Genomic DNA, 20,711 nt, shown 5'->3' with positions numbered 1-20,711 from the left:
TAATATCTGGCTTTAGATTTTTATTAATTTGTAAATAATCTTTTGAATTTTTCCTAACTATGGTGATATTTATATTTATGTCTTCATTGTAAAATGTTTGATACACTGCTCAAACAAATCACTAATCAATTGTTTAATAAATTATTAACACCATCCATTAATTGGCTGTTTAAACATCTTTTTTTGGGATGCTGCAGAACCCAGATTTAAGTCCAGTTAAAGATCTATTGCTTTTAATTGAATTAAATTATGTTCTAGATGTTTTTCTTCATCAGTAAAATATTCTGTTCCTTTCAGATTTTGTAAATGGCATCATCAGAGTTATTAGTGGCCTTATATTGTTCAAGAACAATTTAACAATGAATTTTGAATTATAATTCAGCTTACAGTTTGTTTTAAGACATTTAAAAATAAAAACAGCTTAAATCATAATCATGTGCAACAGAAACTACTTTTGCATGATCGGTACAACTAAAGTATTATTTTTTTGAATTCCAAAGCTATTTCTATGAAAACTTATATTGAACACTTTCAAAAAAATTATGTTCTTCGTAATTCTAAAGTTATTTGGTGTTCTCATGGTCATGTCCTACAATTTAAAGATTACATTATTTATTGCTGTTATATTTTTCTAAAAGGATTTCTTTCTAAATAATACAATTTTCTGAATAAAAAAATTTTTTTCTGTAACCCATACCACTATTCAAAGAAGCAGAATTAAAAAATGTGATGTAGACACTACATGACTTCCTTGTACTTCTATTAAATTACGTATACACATTTTTAAAAGTACATAAAATTTTATTTACTAATAACTTCTGATTTTTTTTCATATTTGTTTTTTATTGTTATTGAATTATTATTTATTGTAAAACTTTTTTTACAATCAGAGATTATAAATTAATATATTTAAATTAAAAAAAAAAAAAAAAAGGAAATGAAGTTGAATTTGAACTGAAGTGCCTTCCCCTTGTAAAATCCAAGTATCCATTTGGCTATAACTCTGGAACCAATGAAAATAAGTATCTGTAGTTAAGAAAAAGTCCAAAATCATAAGTTTTTGGATTTTGGGCTTTTTTGAATATTTTTGGTCAAGTTGATTGCAATCAAAAAAGGGGGGAGCACAACTAGATGTTATAACAGTCCTAAATCCAAAATTTCAACATCCTATGGTTAATCGTTTTTGAGTTATGGGAGATACATAAGTACATACAGACGTCAAGCCGAAACTAGTCAAAATGGATATTTTCGTTGAAATCTGAGATTTTTCGCGATCACAATACTTTCTTTACTTTGTACAAAGAAGTAAATACCCTGCCTTGCAGGTTGATCAAAAATAGTGTTGGCCAAGCTATAATGTCATTTCTGTTCAATGATTAATTTATCCTTACCAGTAGAAGAATAATTTTTACAAAGGATTTTCTATCATATTGGTTTTTGTCATTTCATTACCTTGGATTCTGGTGAATCTGTTCTGTTGTATTATCTCATGTTCAGAGAGTTTAAGCCTTACCACCTAGATATTCAAATTACAAATATTTCATTTTTATTAGATATTTCAACCAATTTCTCTTTTTTTTTCTTCTAATGATAGAACTAAAGCCTAAGGCTGGAATTCTTAACTTTCATTATCTTTGTGTCAGAATGGTAGCATCTCGGCCTTTCATCCAGAGATCCTGGGTTTGAATCCCGGTCAGGCATGGCTTTTTCAAAAGCTACAAAATTCCATTTATATATTACACGCTCAAGCTTAAAGCTTATGTGGAGATATCATCAAGTAAAAAAAATCTGTTCACTGAACTAACTTTTGGTAAAAATTCATTCTCTCTCTCTCAGTGAATTGCTCAACCTAACAGGCTAATCTAACCTAGGTTAATTGTTGGTATAAGTAACCTTTTAGGATTATTTTGTAAAAAAGATGTTTTTTCATTTATGATTTCTGTTTCCGCCATTGCGTAAAGTTGCGTTTTATTCCAATAAATTCAGGGTTATGGTCCAGTCTTGTAGTTTACAGGCTTGGTAAATTTATTTTGCATTTTTGTAAGGCTTATCATACGTGTATTTTTAAAATAGGTTGTTGGGTTTGTTTTCGATATCATTTCTCTCAGGGTCCAGTTTGACTGTTGCATCATCATATTGGTGTCAGCTTATTTCTATCACGCATTATTTATTGCTGTTTAGTCTTAATATATATATTATTCTTAAGTGTTTTTTATTCTCAACCCATTTCAATATTGTCATAGTTCCTAGAAGTCTATTTCTGTTTAATGCCCTGATGTCATTTCTTCAACTTGTGCGTATTCAGAAATTTATTTTTCAGCCTTATGTGTAATTCTTTAGTGGTCTGCTTGCTTGTAAATTATTTTTGTTATGTCTTCGTTCCCGAATTCCACTCGTTTTCTATAATCGTTCTCATACTAACACTTACACATTACTCTTGTTGTCAACACACACCCACTCTTCTGTCCATTGCTTTGTTCGCTTCCCCTACTTCTCACCACGCCAGCTTTGTTCATTCCAGTTCAGTATTTCATGTTGTTTGGATGTAGAGGCTGGTCCCTGGGTGGGGACCAGCTTGCGGCCCTCTCTCTCTCTCTCTCAATTAATGTTAATACTTTCATCGTTTTCATACTCTCATAAACGTTGTGGTATTTCTCTGTCAAAATATTCTCTTGTTCTACTCGTCAGTGTTTTGTGATTTTACAAATTTCTATGTTCGTTTTTGCCTCGTTTCTTCGATAAGTTAATTTTCAAATTCAATAGATAACGTCTCTGTTGAAAGTGGTTCAATTACTACAAACCAGCCAACTCTATCGACGCCGAATCTTCTCCAGCTGCTGATTACATTTTCATCGATGCAGAATCTCTCCAAACTCATTACTACAAATCTGAGACGCCACGTCTTGTTTCAACTTCTAATCACAAATTGTTACCTCTGTTATTTTTGATTCGCAATTACAGATTACGCCAAGGATAAACTGTATGAATATGTGCACTTTAATTTCACGAGATCTTTTTTACCAATATTCGTTTGTTATTAAGGGATGTTCAAATCCTTCATTATTATTTATTGTAAACAGTTACGCTATTAGTAAAATTTGCGAAACATTCAGTTAATCGTACATTATGCTTTTCAATTTCAAGTTTGGTTTAAAAAACCATTTATTTTCTTAAGTGCAGTCACGTCAGGTGGCGTATATAAAGTTATGTTATTGTTCATATGCAACATATTTTACATGCTTACTTATTTCAATTTGATTATTGTAATTAACTTTTTTTATACTGGAATATTATCGTGACCTTTTTTCTATACTAAACTAGAATTACATGCTTTAATTATTTAATGTTAAGTTTGATGATGTTCATAATTCAGAAAAGGCCAGTGCCAATAATAAGATTTACTGTAGTTTATTTGTCTAAGTTAATGACATTTGTTCATTGCTAATTTTTCAATATTACAGCATATGTAAGTAATGCAATAGTTTTCCAGTCATACTATGTTTATTGATGTTATGTTTTTCTAAGTATATAATTGTAAATAAGGTGTTCTATGTTCTCTTGTTTTCAGGCTTTGTTTAATTGTAGATTCTCAAAACTATTATTTGAATAATGTTTATTTTCTGTATTTGTTATGTATTATTATAAGTTATGTTTATTAAGTATTATTAAGTTATGTTTATTTCATAATTTCTGTTAATTTTTTAAGGTTGTGATTTAACATAAGTTCAGTTTTTCTTTCTAATTAAAGTCCAATTTCTTTTGGCAAATATGAGCTGTGTGTTCTTTTATTTTTGTTAACTTACCCAACAATTTCATTTCTTGGAAGGATAAATCCGTGGGTCAATTTTCATTGTTCTGAGTTATTAAACTAATTGCGTAAACTATTATTATATACTATTATTAACAAATTAATAAGCTGCTATGTTCTTATTTGCAATGATCTGTGAAGAAAATTAAATAAAACTTTTTAAATTGCAAACCGAGCTATGTTTAATAAATACAATGTTTTCAAAATTTATAAAATAATGTTTTCACTTCCTCTTGTAGCGATCTTCAGTGAATTGTGCTGTTATTCTCACCTTGGCATCAATTTGATGTAGTAAGCTTATGTTTGAGTTAGATGTGATTAGAAAGTACGTAGATTTGAACTGTATTTGTTCATTTATTATATTGTTATGTGCGGTTTATGTATTTCAAAATGTTTGAGTGAGTTAACATGTAATTTTTTTTATGATCCATATCATGGTTGTTGTTAATGTTGGTCGACTTGCGATCTGCATCTGTAAATTGATTAGCAAATTTTCTCAACCATCTCATTGAAGATCATAAACTTTACTGCCCACTCTTGTTATGGTGGACTTTTAACATTCATTGTACCTTTGAAACTGTGTCCATTTTACTATCTGCAAGTGCAACATTGTGCTCTTGGGGAGCAGTTCAATTTGTATATTACAGTGGCGGTATTATATTTGGTATTTGTGTACCTATAATGATTCAATCTGTTTATTGGTTTGAACGTCACATTGTATTCAGAGTTTTAATTTGTGAACTATTTTTTCAAAGTGTTTATTTATGTAAATGTATATTTTTTATTGATTTATTTTTGCCTTTATTTATATTTATTTTATGTATAAATATGTGTGTTGTCTGTGTGCATGCTAGGTTATATAATGCTGGTCCACTCAAGTGAAAAATCAAATAGTTTAAAAGTCATACTTCTAAAAGCAGATAGTAAACATTGTATAATGCATATGTCCTTAAAAAAGTATTAATCGTTTTATGTTAATGTTAATTAGATTTTTATTTTGATTTAGTGGTTTGATGTGCTGTCAATGAAAGAGAATATCATTGCTGATTCAGTACATATTGAATGTTTGTTTCTTTTTGTAATGATCTGGTCAAGAAAATTATTTAATTAATATTCAGGTGTAACATTTAATTAGCGGTATTTTTTTATGAATATTAATAGTTCTCATTGTCATGCATTATTCTGATGCAACAAGATGGTATCTTCACGATATACCTTTGCAAGTATACTATTATATGAGCATATACTTGTTGATGGTGAGAATATGTGTTTGCTCTGTGTTGCAGAAAAATTTCTATTTTGATGCTGAAAATACAGAAGTGTATAGGAAGGCTATAGGTGTAGGTTAAGTTGTGTATAATATTCATTTTAGAATATAATGTAATATTGTTTTGTGTTATTTACAACATTCATTATTTCTGAACATGTTCTTATGATACTTTGTTTTGTTTGAATCTGTTTGTAAGAATTTAGAGTGTTTCTCTACTAGGATATTAAATGATCTACTTTAGTTTACAATGATGTTGAAATCTATTGTTTATAATAAATATAAATCTCATACTATAAAAAAGCAAATGTGTTCTTATTTATTGGAAAATGACTTAAATTATTAATATTTAAAATTCAAACATTACAAATTTATATACACACCTTATTATTAGCATATTATTTTGTATTTATTTTATTTATTATTATTACTGTAAACCTATTAATAACATAAAACAAAAACTCTGAAAGAAGAAAGTTAAAAAAAAATAATCTTCTTTGGGAAAAAACATTTTAGAACATTACTCTGGATTGGAGTTCTAACAAATCCATGAATTAATACTATTTAGTACTTAGATTAATGTAACCTGTTTTTATTTTCATTTGTCTTCAATTATAAAAACTACATTATAAGTGTCGTAAAGAATTATTAAAAATAATCATGTATTTAATAAACGGTATATTTTGTTTAAGGCCTACTTATCAAACTTTCATTTTCCAACATCGGTTTGGTTTATATTATTGATTTGTTGTTTTTATATTCATCAGCATACTTTTCATTCATCATACATTGAGAACATATCATTTATTTTCACAATATATAATTTATACATGAATCATTTATTGCCTTTGAAATATTTTTTAATTATAATTAAACTGTTATATTACCACTCAATGATTTCAATAATAATATAGTTTATTCATGGTTTCATGTGGCTGCAGAGATGAATGAAAATGTAGGTATTGAATTATTCTATTGAAAACTGGTGGTGATTAATGGTTTTGTATTAGTGGTAGAGGAGTGAGTATATGTACACTCATATCTGCATTCACCATTATTAGAATATGCAATAATACATCATCACTTCTAATAAAGACAAAAGAGTTTTGCAACATTTGCAAGCCCTCCATTCATTGCTTGAACATTCACTGGGATTTTTTTTATACCATCAAATACATAGAGAAAGAGGTATAATGTAATAATTAATGAAAAAAATATATATTTATATTCAAGTGGACATAAAGTTAAACTATAATAATTAGATAGTTAGGTGAACTCATTCTAAGGTCAGTTTCATGATCAATATCTGTGATTATTTATGAAATAGCCATGACTTGAAATAGTCATGACCCGACAGGAACTGAGTAAGGAAATAGTCTACCTCTCCAAATCCCTTACTAACCCATGACGTGACACGTTTAATTAGCCTGTTAGCCCCTTGTCTAGGAGAACACCGTAAGAAAAGTTCCTATCCTTCCCTCAGTAACAGTCATCCCTGAACCTGCCGGCAAATCTATCGGTGGCATACTGGCAATAACGAACGCCGCCTAAAAGGAGACAATTCTGTAGCTCAAGCAGACTAGCAGAGACATCCTTCTCTGTAAATTAATTTTAAAATCTGACTGCCTACAGTTAATTATTTTTCATAAGTAATGAAAGTACGGTCATTAACTGTAAATTAAAAAAAAATACTGCCTACATATTTAATTTTGCTTTATTCCTACCATATATCTAACGGATTTCTTTGGCGACTTAAAAATTTTTATCAAAAGATATCAATTTAAATAAAATAGTTGGAAGATCTTTTAACTGAAATACTAATTTTTTTATTAAAATTAGCAAAAAAGCACAATAAAGTAGTTAGTTTCTCATGGGTAGAAGTGTAATGCTATGTTACTCATAAAATATTGTCATGTCTGATATAAAGTAGATGGATACTGTTATTTTTTAACATAAATTATTTTTATAGTCAGATACATATTAAAAAAATCATATCTATACTATTATATAAAGAGGAAGGGGTTCTTCTGTTTGGGATAAACAAAAAAACTACTACTCGATCAATCACAATCAAATTTTCACCCATGTTTCTTGGCATAAGTGAGAAGGTCTGTAGATTCTTCTCAAAAAATCTAGAAGAAACATTGAAAACAACAATAAAAAAAACACATTAAAAAGATAATGCTTTACTGCCTCCATACGTAATATGTTGATGCTTTATGTTGAGAGGTGGATATGTTGCGCTCAGGCAACAACTTTTTACGTAGTATATTGGCTCTTCGCTAGGTGGTGGACATGTGCTAAAGTCAATCCACTTAATCACGAGAGCGTAAGCTGCTGATTATTGTTAATTATTGAATATCAGACAATTTTAATTCTTTTCTTTGATATACGTATAGTAGGTTAATGCAGTTGTATACAATTTCTCAGGTAATATGATATATTGATTCTCTGATAGGCGATAAATATTTGATTATTCAAATTAATTTATTTTATTTCATTTTTTTATGATATCGATACATAAGCTGGAAGCTTGTACATCTAGTTGTGCACCTCCTCTTTTGATTGCAATCGACTGAATCAAAAGTGTCCATAAAAGCCCAAAATCCAAAAAAAAATTAGATTTTGGAATTTTTCTTAACTGGTAATAAATTCTCATTGAGTGCTTTTCAACTATGTATCATAAGTGATACTTATTTTCGTTTGTTCCAGATTTATTGCCAAATAAAATTTTAATTAATGAAATATTTGGATCTTAGAGGAAGGCACATTGGTTCGAATCAGACTTCATGTCCTTTTTTTTTAATTTTAATATATTGATTTATTAATAATTATTAATCTCTTAATGCAAAAAAATTTTTACAGTAAATAATAATTAAATAACAAAAAAAAAATTGAAAAAATATCAGAAGTTTTTAATGAAATAAGATTTATGTACGTTTAATTTTAAAAAATGTGTAAATGTAATTTAATAGGCATACAAGAAAGTCGTATTGTCCACATCAGATTTTTTCATTTGTAAAAACAATATTTCTCTTTCAATGAATTTCTATTTTCCTGACATCATACTTGTAGCTCTAGAGTTGCAAAAAGGAAAGTATGGTAATCAGTCAAAAAATGGAGTATGGGTTTTTGCATTTCTCGATGTTTCATGATCCAGGAACCCAAAAAACAAAAAAAATGGGGGGTAATGTTCGTGCATACATATTTATGTGTGTGGCTGTGTTTGAATCTTAATAACTTCGACTGGATAAAATTGATTTTGTTGAAATTTTGTAGTTTTGTATACAAAGGGAATCTGTAGGTAAAATTTTGAGGGCAGTATCTCTAGAGAATGGGGAGATGGTTTTTTTGGGGTCAATTTTTTCAATCTGTATTTAAAATTTTGAAGGAAGTATCTCTAAGAAGCGGGGAGATGGTTTTTTGAGGTCAATTTTCTCAAAATTTTAAACTCACTTTATATATAGTTAAGCATGCTTATCTTTTTATTTTTTAAAATATTTTGCTCCAAAGTTCCCCCTTCCCGAAAAATTGAATAAAAGCTATCTTATTTATTGCATATTTTTTAACCAAATTCTTTTTGTCTTCCCATGCATAATAGTAATGCAAGTGATTAAAAAAAAATACTTTGGGGGCAATATTTGGTGTATGGAAGCTAATCAAATTATTATTTTATGAATTTTTTAAAACTTTTTTTTTATTTAAAGTTTTAATAATAATAATAATATTATTATTATAATAAAATTTCATCTTAATTTATCCTCCTACCAATAAAAAATGAAATCTTAGGTAACTTTTTCTTGGTTGTACATTTTTCATTGAATTTTTTTTTGTTCCTTCGATTTAACAAACTAAATGTAGAAATATAAAAAAAAAAGTTCTTGGAAGGTGATTTTGGAGGTGGAGGAGCAGAAAAAAAATAAAAAATATGAATTTTTAATTTTGTGAACTTTTTTTATTTATTTAAACATAATAATTTTATAATGAAAGTTCATCGTAAATTACCCCCACCCCAAAAAATAATTCTCAGATAACTTTTTTCATGTATCATTATTTTTTCAGTGTATAAAAATAAATAACCAATGTCAATACAGTATTAGAAACTTTATTTTTAGCTTTTTAATTAATAATCTTTTTTTAAAAATCCTGAATTTCTTTTGCATACCATTTTGTGTGTACATAAATATGTTCACACATACATAACATGTTAACTTCATAAATACGTAGTTAATGAAAATAATTTTCATTAACACTTTTCTAAATTATGATTTATTTTTTTTAGTTATTTTTTATTTTCAGTATCTTCATATTTTAAATTTACCTATATTTTAAATAATTAATATAGACTTAAATTACCATTACCTGTTTTTTAAAGAATTGTATATTTTGTGTTGCTAGTCAATTTTTTCCCGTGATTTCTCCTTAATCATCCAGGAGATGATTACTTTCATTTTAACTATAAGTAGCATATCTACTTGTTCATGATGTGATCTTAAAATGTATTGTTATCTATATATGAGAATAAAAATTGTTTTACTTTGTGTATGTGAATACATTTTACATTATTTTAATATATTTATTGTATTTTTTTATATTATATATAATTTTTATATTGTATATACAAAAATTAATGTTACTTTTTATTTTCAGATGCAAGTCAATATGCTCATTATGTGTTCAATACAATCAAACACAATCAGACTGGGAAAATAAGTTTTGAGGTCAGTTGTAGGTAGAATGTATAGTGTTTTAATTCCTACTTTATTATTATAAGATTGTAATTTACTAACATACAGTAAGTAAAATTTATGAATATTAGTTCATTTCTTTTAGGTACAGTTTTTGTCATGTTTATTTAATAATTTATCAAGTATGGTACAACAATAAGATGATAGTGGGTGTAGATAATGAATAGCAGTAATAAAAACTGAAAAAACAGTCAGCGCTAATGTGGACATTTTTTTTTTAACCTCCAGGACTACCATTAGGTATTGCTTTAGAGGATGAGATGAATGATTTGTAGTGTGTAAAAATGCACACTTGACCGGGATTCAAACCCGGGACCTCCAATTGAAAAGCCAAGATGCTACTACTCACGCCATGGAGACCGACAATGTGGAAACATTTACATGCACCTAGTCAAACTGTTATTTTTAGTTCTATAAAACGTTATCCTATTGTAGATTCTATTGTGATTAAATAATAGTGTTACTATTAACCACTATTGTATTAATGAAAATTTACACCAGTTATATATTTATATTACAACAATGAATGAGTTAAACTTAACAGAGTAAAATATGTTTTACTGATTCACAGTAAAACTTTCTTTTCTTACACAAAATATTTACAATAAATTAATAAAATGCTGTGTTATAAGTAGTTTTTTAGCTTTGTTATAATAACCATAGTTTATGGATTATTTATTATAAATGTATAAAATTTTTAGTAAAAAACATATAAAATTGAATTTTATGTATAAATTTACTTTTTGTAATAATGGAACTGAGTAAATGGTAGTGAGTTGTAAAAAATGAAAAAGTGAGTGAGTGACGGAAAGAAAAAAGAGTGAATTTGTGGTGTAAGAAGGTAACCAGAAGTTTTATGTTTAAAAAGTTTAACATGTAAAATGAATATTAGATGAAAATGCATTAGGCTTACTGTCAAAATTTTGTGTATATTATTATTTGTCAGTTATTTTAAAAGTATGTCAGATGTTAAGATGAGTTAAGAATCTATGCTTCATTCAGTTTCTACTTTGCCTTTAGTTGTCAATTCGACTGACATTGTTTGAAATTTATGAAAACTGAAAGTACTAGTACTTTCTTTTATTAGTAAATGACTGTTATTGGAAAAAGAAAAGCTATCTTACTGAAAAAAATAACATCAAAAGCTAACATTTTTTTTCAGTTTCCTCATCTACATTTATACATTTTTCATTATTAAAAAAATTTAACAAAAATAGTTAAACTAGTTACAACTATTATTAATAGTATATTATTGATTTTTAGCATTACTTGCATTGATTCTTTGTCAAATTTTCTTTTTGTAAAGCTATTTCTACTTCATTCCTATTAATTAATCTTATTAATAACATGTTTTTTAACGTAAAAATTTACGTTTGAATTCACCCTTTGGTATTCTGCCATCATCCTTAGTTTCCTTTAAACAGTCAAAATTATTACATTTTGATAACAAATTATGCAATTCATCTTTACTTCATAATTAATCTTGTTTTATCTTGGAACCATACCTTTTAAATTTTAATATGAAAATTTTGCTTTTTCCACTTTAGTATCATGATATATTTTATGTATATACATTTTTATACATACATTTTATTATGTATATACATTTTATTATGTTTCTTACAATTTTTTTTTTCAATCCAAGTTGAAATACATACATTTTTGTATTGAATTAACCAATAAATGAAATCATTTATCATTGTTTTTATTTTACCTTTCAGAATTTATATTTATTTATTTCAGGTGCTCTACCTGCCAAACTTCTAAAACCAATATTACAGCCTAAATGATTGTGTAGGTTCTAGGTCACTTATGCTGGAATCTTTTTTCTTTCTTCCTTTTACCGAGCTATAGTTTAATACAACATTTAAAAAAAAAATAGGGGCAACTATTTGAATCTTCTCATATATGTAATTTTATTTTTTTAAATGACAAACATTAATCTGTGTAATTAAATTTGATTTTGGGGATAAAGTTATTCAAAGTGTTTTAAATTCAGTTCTATTTAACATTTTTTTCTCATAATTATACTTTGATACCGCATTAAATTACAAGAAGTCTAGTAGTAGAAAGTAACATACTTTTTTTATCCAGTTTTAATAGTTAGGTGAATTGTTTTTCACTAAGAAATTCTTTCTATCTTTTATTTAATCTTTTTAAATGATGAAAATATAATTAAATAAAGTAACTTTTTTAGAATAGAAAAGTCGGTAAAAATAAAAATAAAATAAAAAATAACAAATAAATAAAAATTATATATTTCTTTTGATTGTATGGTGGGAGTGGAAAATGAATTTTTTACATTTTGAGGTATGAGGAGTACAAAAATACCATTCACTTAAAATTGTGTTTTTTATTTATACATATATATAAAAACACACATATATTACAGGTCTATATACAAAATCTTTTGGCTTGAAAAACTCCAAAACTATTAGATAAATTTCATTGAAATTTAGATATGCTGTTTAGTGTATATCTTTCTTTTTCTGTTTAGCCTCCGGAATTACTGTAAGGTATTTCTTCAGAGGATGAATGAGGATGGTATGTGTGTGTAAATGAAGTGTAGTCTTGTACAGTCTCAGGTCAACCATTCCTGTGTGGTTAATTGAAACTCAACCACCAAAGAACACTGTTATCCATGATCTAGTATATAAAAGTAACTGCCTTTACTAGGATTTCAACCTTAGAACTCTCGATTTTAAAATCAGCTGATTTCCCATAACGAGTTCACCAATAGACCAACCCAGTGGGTTGTTTAGTACATTGGAAGTTGTGCAAGTGAAAATTTGATGAAGATTAGTTGAGTCTTTCTTGAGTTATGCTCAATTTAAAGTAAAAAAAAAACTAGTTTGAGGTTATGTTGACTGTGTAGTGGTGTATTTTTAAAATGCATTTATGCCAAAGCATAAGCTGTGACTTAGTAATCACAGTGGTAAATGAGTTGAAACTTAATGCTTCTGAGTAGATCTACTGGTTAATAGAATGAACATAGTGTGAAAATCAGTGCACTTCTGACTATGAAATAGTAAGGGTGTCAGAAAAGAATTTCAGTCTTTTTGCACAGAACTGTGCAAGATTTTTAGAAAATTGATTCCTTCTATTTTAATTATTCTGTCACACATCTCTTTATACAACATTAATAGTTATGGATAATATACATAAACACCTTAGCTTCCTTTTTAATGCAATCTAGATTTAAAGTAAATACTATCAGTTACTGTAAAATAAGCAAGATCACCTTTTGTATGTTTTTAATTTATATATATATATATATATATATATATATAAATTAAAAATATATATAATATTTATATATTATATCACAATCATTATATCACAAGCATATTAATGTTATAAATATTAGTCATTCAGCTTATTAGAAGACAAGACAAAACTGTTAACAGTTTCTTTATTAATTATTCTACTGACAGTTGACAGTTTAATTTTATTCATATTGGTGTGTTGAATGATTGTCTTGCTTTTATGATTATTATAATATTCTGATTTAGTTATGTTATTCTATCATGTACCAGTCTTTCTTAAGGCTATGATGCATTTATCTGAGATATAAATAGTTCTGTTTAAGTTGCTTTCTCTGAAAGTGTTAATGTTCAGTATCTATAGATAGACGACATATTACTTTTTCATTAATTGTGTGAAAATTCAGAGATGTGTACCCCTGGTATTACAGAGCCTGGATTTTTTCCCCTTACTGCTGGATGGTGCTTACGGTATTTTATCGATTTTTAAAATGATGAGCATTCATAACATATGAATGGAAGAAGAAAGAATTGTATTCCGATTGTTTTAGATCATTTTGAAATGCAAGGGGATAGGGCCTGTCGAGAGATTGGATTAATTACATAATTTTTTTTGGTTCAATTCCGTTTAAGTTTCTTCTCTAAAAGCTGAATCGAGGGTGAATTCTATAGTGCTGATATATTTTATGATTCAATTTTGATAAGCAAGTATCTTCTAGCTCTGGAAACATTCCAAAAATATCTTTAAAGAAATATGGATGATGACATTCTAGAAAGATTATGAATTTATTTTCAGATCTGTAGTAAGTCGTAAGATACATTATCTTAGCTTAAGTAGCAAGTTGTAGTAGTTTGAACAGACTCAAGTCATTCACCTTGAAATTAAATTGTTGAGTACACAAAAGTACACAAACTTTAAAGCATCCATGCAACATTCCAGTACTTTATACATGTAGTAAAATTAGAGAATATGCATGTAAAGTTAAATTCAAGACATCCTAAACACAACAGTCATAAAGAACAGGTGCATCGTGGAAGCCACAAAGAACATAAAAAGGAAAGGGTGATAACATTACAGGTGATAAAGGATAAGCATGAATTTTCCAGTTTCTTATATATTTTTATGTTTTGGATAATTTTAGTTATAAAATTCCTTGAAAATTTATTTCAGGATTTCTTTTAAAACCAGAAACTGGAATAAATGATTTTGTGTTTTTTCAGTTCATATTCTGAAAACACTAAAATCATTAAATAAAATCATCATGTGAAAAGTTAAATCTTTCTATTTTAGGTAGCTATTCATATATTCCAGTCATACACGAATTTAAAATTGATTTGACCACCAATGACACTATTTATTGACATTTATTTGCTTTCTTACAAATGAAAATTTTAATTTTTAGGAAAAAAGTGTTTTCTGGAGATCACAAGGACAAAGGAATATAAAAGAAAGAAAATTAAAATTCAGTATTCTCTTTTTTTCTTTCTGTACTTTCCTGGGCTGGACATACAGTCAAGTAAAGCTCAGCCCAGGAGAGTGTCCTTTAACTCAAATGAGCCCCCATACCTACCGGCAGAACGTCTGCAATGGCAGGTCGGCTTACAGTTTGATCTATCATCTGCCTCAAATCCCAGGGAGGGTTAATCAGGTCCGACTATGGGCCCCAACCCAGTGACTAGGACTTAGTCTTTAATTTAACCCCAACCTGATCTCCCAAGGAGTCCCAACTGCTCATCAGAACCAGCAGCACACCTCGGCATGCAGGCCCTCCCGGGCGGGGCTGCCCTACCCATCCCTACACTAACTGAAAACCCATTCTTCTACCATCTTCATGCGTTATATGCAACGTTGTTCTCACAGATTTGTCAACCCTTCTCCGACCATCTTTGGATGGTTACATATATCCTATCAACTCTTCTGGTTTCAGGTTTCACCTTGTCAAAAACGGGCATATCATCTAGTATTAAGAAAAACAAAAAAAAAAACAGGTTGTTTTTATCATCCTTTTCTTAAGAAAGTTTTCAGTAAAAATAATTATAAGCAGAGTTCACTTATGATTCTAACCCGGATTTTCTGTTGTGGCTTAGTGATTCCCCTTACCAATCTGTCAAATAATACCTTTTAAAAATAAAACCTCCAGTATACTGATCTCTTCACAACTCTGCAAGAATGGATACTGGCATGCATGATTTCTACACAGAATATAACTAACACATAATTCATCTATCATTTTTTATTGTAAATATTTTTTTTTCTACTTGATGTGATACTGTTCAAATTAAAAATGTTATTATGTGTTAAAAAAAAAAAAAATAAAACTGGGTTTCCTGTTATATATGTTCATACAACTACTTGTAAATGAAAAAAATATCAGAAACTTTTAAAAATTACTTTCAGAAAATTACATACACATCAGGTTAAGAAATTGAACCAATATTTATTTTTTACATTGTAACAAATTAAGTAAAAAGTTGATTCTTTTCAATTTTGCAACAGATTTGCGTATGCGTAGGATGCGTGAGTATGTAAAATTTAACACAACAGAAAAGCATATAGATTATCAACATATCCACTGAGATACAACCACATTCTCCTGTACCTTGTTTGCCTGATCCTGTTTGTTTCCCTTCCCATTTGTGCAGTATCCTCTGACTGACTTGTTTTGGGTGCTGAGTGCTTTTCATTGTGTATTTGAAACTTCACTCTACCTTCTAACATTCAACATGCGAATGTCATTACAATGTATCAAAAACCTCTTTTTATTTGTAAAATAAAATTTATGATTCCTTGGTGTTTGGATTTATTTCTTTTTTTGATTTGAATTTATATGAAGTCTTTATTTTTATAAACTTTTTAAAATTATTTTTTTATAAAGAAAATACTGTTTGTATTTACACAAATCTAATTAAAATTTGTTTTATATCAGTTATTGTTATTTTTATTATTTTTAAATTGTTATAATTTGTGTTATTTTCCTGGATGTTGTGAATGCTCTTTTTAATTTTTTTTAAAATAGAGATAAAAAATTAATTTATTGATTTCTTTGAACATTTATAGTTTTAACAGTAAGTTGTAAAGGAGTGATTAGTTAGATAGATGCTCCAAATAAAACATGTAAAGATCTGACTGGTATATACAAAAAAAATTATTTTTAAACAGTTTATCTATTTTAGTTTGCAGATATTACAAAGAATTTAGCAAGTACAAAATGATATTAATTGATCCATGGGATGTAGGTTGTTAAAATCTTAACTAAACAAAATATATTTTATCTAAAATATTTAATTTTTTTTTGCAAATATAAAATTGTTTAATGAAAATAATAAAATTGTCTTTGTTCATTGTCTTTTTAATTATTTACAAGATGAACATTTGCAGAAAGACTTGGATAAGCCTTTATACTGAAAAAATAAATAATTTTTACAAATGTAAGAAAGATAGATTGTTAAAAAATGAGATTGAATTGAATTGTTGTTAAATCTATCATGAGCAAAGTATAATTTTGGTCACATCAAAGAAAATTATAAATTAATTAATTATACAAATGGAGTATAAGAATTTCTTAGAAATTTTACCTAAACAATCAATTTTGATAAAAGTAAATTTTGTTGGAAGCAAGTAGGCAAGATCGCCCACGTGGCTGGTCTAACGGTTAACTCGTCACCGCAAATCGGCTGATTTTGAAGTCAATAATTCTAAGGTTCAGATCCTAGTAAATCTTTTATACGAATTTGCATGCTAGATCGTGGATTCCCGTGTTCTTTGGTGGTTGGGTTTCATTCAATTAACCACACAGGAATGGTTGACCTGTAACTGTACAAGAATATATTTCATTTACATTCATACATATCATCATCATTCATCCTGAGAAGTAATACCTTACGGTGGTTCTGGAGGCTACACAGAAAAAAAGATAGTCAAGATCATCTATTTAGTTAAAAAAAAATTAGTCCTCAAAACATTTAAAGGGCTGCTAAATTTATTTTTTTTTTCTAGCTATAGAATAATATCATTAGTAACGAATCATTTTGAAAATTCAAAATGTTTTAAATACATAATTATGTTTTTCTAGTTATTTGGAGTAGCCGTTTTTGTTTGACAGAAGAACATACTTTTTAAACTGATACATTTTTTATGGAACACTATTTACATCAATATTCTAAAAACTAAGATTTTCCATTCTAAATTTTACTTTCCCGTCTATATAGCAGTTATATAAGGGAAAATATGATGATCGGTCAAAATTGGTTGTATCCGGTTTTCACTGAATCTTTATGAATTGATTCTTAAGGACCCCATAAAACCGAAAAATGGCATCAGCCAAAATTGGGCGTATCTGGTTTTCAGTGAATCTTGACGAATTGACCCCTAAGGACTCCAGAAAACTGAAAAATTGGATCGAAATTTCCGCGACAAAATGTGCGTACGTATGTTGGCTTATAAATCGCCTTACATCTCCAGAACTACTCGACTGATTGCAAACTTGGTCACATTATTTCTATATGTGGGGCATTGATGCTACTAAATTTTCAATTCAAAAGATCAGGGGATGGTGATTACTGGCGGGGGGGGGGGAGAAACGAAGTCGTCTCCAGATTTTGTATAATTAATGATAAATTTTTTTTTATAATTCTGTGAATATTAATAAAGTTAATAACTATTGTAAAAAAAATTTGCTAAATTTCATCCCCACCCTTAAAAACTGTTTTAATTTTGAAGAGTTATAGAAGGCAATTACAAGGGGTGATTTTCGTTGCAGTTCTTTTTTTTGATAATTAGGGAACAATTATAAAAGAAAAACATCTTTCGTGTAAAAATTTGTTTGCTAAATTGCACTCCCACTCCAAAAAGTACTTATAATTTTAAAACGTTGTAGAAGGCAGTACAGTGGGTCTTTTTTGTTGCAATTCTTTCTGTTAGCATCTAGTACCGCCACGACCGCGCGAATAAAATATAAATATGCGCGCGCTTTATTTATATTTATTGAATTAGATAAACAAAAAATATTGTATTTAAATAAAATTATAAATATTTTAAATTGTGTGTGTAAGCTATGCATCAGAAAAAAGCCGCATGACGGGAACAATTGTGTTGTCAGCTTTTGCAAAAATTACTGTTACAACCAAAAAATGATAAGAAATTTAAAATAATACTTTTTATTACAACTTTTATGAGGTGAGAAATAATTTGTTTCATGTTTCTTGGTTTGCTGTATTATATAGAAATATTATTTGTTCAGCTAAAAAAATTGTCACAAGGAACATTGTCACAAGTGAGATTGAAAAATTACAAAAATAAAGTATAAAGAAGTATAACAATTTTTAGAGCTATGTTTGTGCTTATTTTCTCCATAAATTTACCACCTACTAATTTCTTACTATTAAATAACATATTGTAATAAGACTGGTATAACGAACCTAAGTAATGAATTCCTACCATTTAAGAAGAAAGTAGTAGAAAATAATAATGGGAGGAATCCAGAAAGGGGCTAAAAGGAACCCTTTTATTAAAGTAACAGGTTCGTTTAACAATTGTCTTTTTTAATACTGCCCATTGACACATAATAAACAGATGTTCTTCCGTGAGAAGAGTTACCGGACTTAGGTTAGAAATGCATGGGAACGAAAGGGCTCCGGCGATTGTTCTCACGCTCAACTGGGGTCTGGTCCGGCAGTTAAAGAAGATAGATAAATATTCCGGGGAAGACCAGTTGAAATCGGTTCTGCGAATTAGTCTAAGCGAGACGTTATGATGTCAGTCTGCGAGATCAGAGGCTACGGGATGTGAGGGCTGTGAGTGAGTATTTTGTGAGGAGGTCAGTGAAGGAGCGAATCTCTAGTGTGTAGAAAGTTCGACGCGATTAAGCGGACGTCACAAGTAATTCAAATATATGAGAACGAGAAATTGTTCAGTGAGTTACTGTTAGGCTGTAAGAGCAAGAAATAACGCACTAAATTTCATTCATAAACGGTTGAGTAGTTTTATTTGTGAACAGCAAAGGTATTTGCAGTAAAAGAATTTTATACTTGTCTTATGTATTGTACTATTGTTATTAATACAAGACTAGTGGTTAAAAGTGTTAAGAAAGCGGTCATGCTAATCTCTTTTGTCAGGGGGACTGAATTCAAAGTGGAAGCACACTACCTCCAGATGTTTACACCTTTCAGCTGTGTGTTCAAACTGGCGGCATTTGCACAAACGATGAACATATACTATTATTCTTTGGCCTTACACGAAGAGAAATCGGTAAACAAACTGCTTTCGGATTAGACGCCTTAAAATAGTTCAGAACTCGGTTGGAGCACAACAACCAGGCTACTGGTGGTATCCTGCTGGTCGAGGAAGGCTCGTAGGAACAGGTTGAATTCCCAGCCACTGAAACATGCAGAATACGCGAGCTAAAGGGTTATGCGGCGAGTCGGCGTATCGACGATGTCTAGAACACGAAATATATTCTAAGTTCTCACGGAGATAATTATAAGGAGGATCAATTTTTTTAATTTTTTTCACATCCCGTTCATCCTAGACCAAAACCATTCTTGATCGGTGGAGATCCTGAATAGTTTTGGTCTAGGATGAACAGGAAGTAAGAAAAATTAAAAAAAGTGATTCTTCTTATAATTATCTCTGTGAGAACTTAGAATATATTTCGTGTTTTAGACATCGTCGATACGCCGACTCGCCGCATAACCCTTTAGCTCGAGATCGATGGAGCGAATGAACTCAGCTGGATGGAGTTCATCTATCATTCAGATCATTCTTTTATAACTCTGTATAATAAAAAAAAAACTATGATATAATTTTTTTTTTACTGTCGTTTATCTAATGCGATTGTTCCCTCGTAAATTCATTTGACTTCTCTGCAGTCAGTAGACTCATTTCTTCATTTGTCTGTATAGAACAGGGGTTTAATAAATTTATGGTTTTATTTTTGTAAGACATTTTTTATTGTAAATTTTCCAGGAGTTGATTTTACACATTATTATGATATGAATGTGCTGTGAGTATGTGCGCGCGCGCGTTTTGAAACTTTAAATATAATTTTTTTTGTAAACTGTTTCTGATGTTAAAATGATGTGAAGCAAGTAATTTTTTTTATTAAAGTAAATAAATTCATTTTTTGGTGCCTATTTTAGTGCATGATTGTAAAATAAATACGTTTTATGTTTTATTTAGAAATTAAAGGTAGGCTGGAATAAGATAATGATTATTTCTTGATTACAATTATCATTTTATTTAAAATTTTAAGTAATTCGTAGTTTTGTGCTTATATTGCGTAAAAATTACTGTTGTATGTATGTATGTACATTAATAGCTTGTATGTAATAAATTTATACTGTTTTTTTTTTTTTTTTTTTTTTTTTTTTTATTAAAACAATTACTAATTAAGGAAAAATATTTATTGTATTTGAAAGATGCTCAGCTGTTTTATTTGCCTTCTTAAGATCCAGATTTGATAGAGAATGAATGTATATATAATGATAAGTGAACTACTAAACCATTAAATTCAAATTTTTTTAACTTCTGGGACGACCGTTAGGTATTGCTTCAGAGGGTGAGATGAATGATTTGTAACGTGTGTGAAAACGCTGCCTAGCCTGACCGGGATTCGAACCTGGGGCCT

At 28.7% G+C, this 20,711-nt stretch overlaps 1 protein-coding gene across 1 annotated transcript in view; it reads left to right on the top strand.

Moving 5' to 3' along the window:
* The window catches only part of LOC142324525 (Kv channel-interacting protein 4-like), a 720,250-nt gene that overhangs the window by 680,345 nt on the left and 19,194 nt on the right, over positions 1-20,711 (top strand). Inside the window, exon 5 of the mRNA XM_075365357.1 lies at positions 9,726-9,796. Coding sequence (XP_075221472.1) covers positions 9,726-9,796 — 71 coding nt within the window. The remainder of the gene's footprint in view (positions 1-9,725; positions 9,797-20,711) is intronic.

This window comes from Lycorma delicatula, chromosome 5, assembly GCF_047948215.1.
Source record: "Lycorma delicatula isolate Av1 chromosome 5, ASM4794821v1, whole genome shotgun sequence".
In the NCBI taxonomy this organism is placed as follows: Eukaryota; Metazoa; Arthropoda; class Insecta; order Hemiptera; family Fulgoridae; genus Lycorma; species Lycorma delicatula.
The sequence above is the reverse complement of the archived record's forward strand: the minus strand, read 5'-3'. Positions and strand labels throughout refer to the sequence as shown.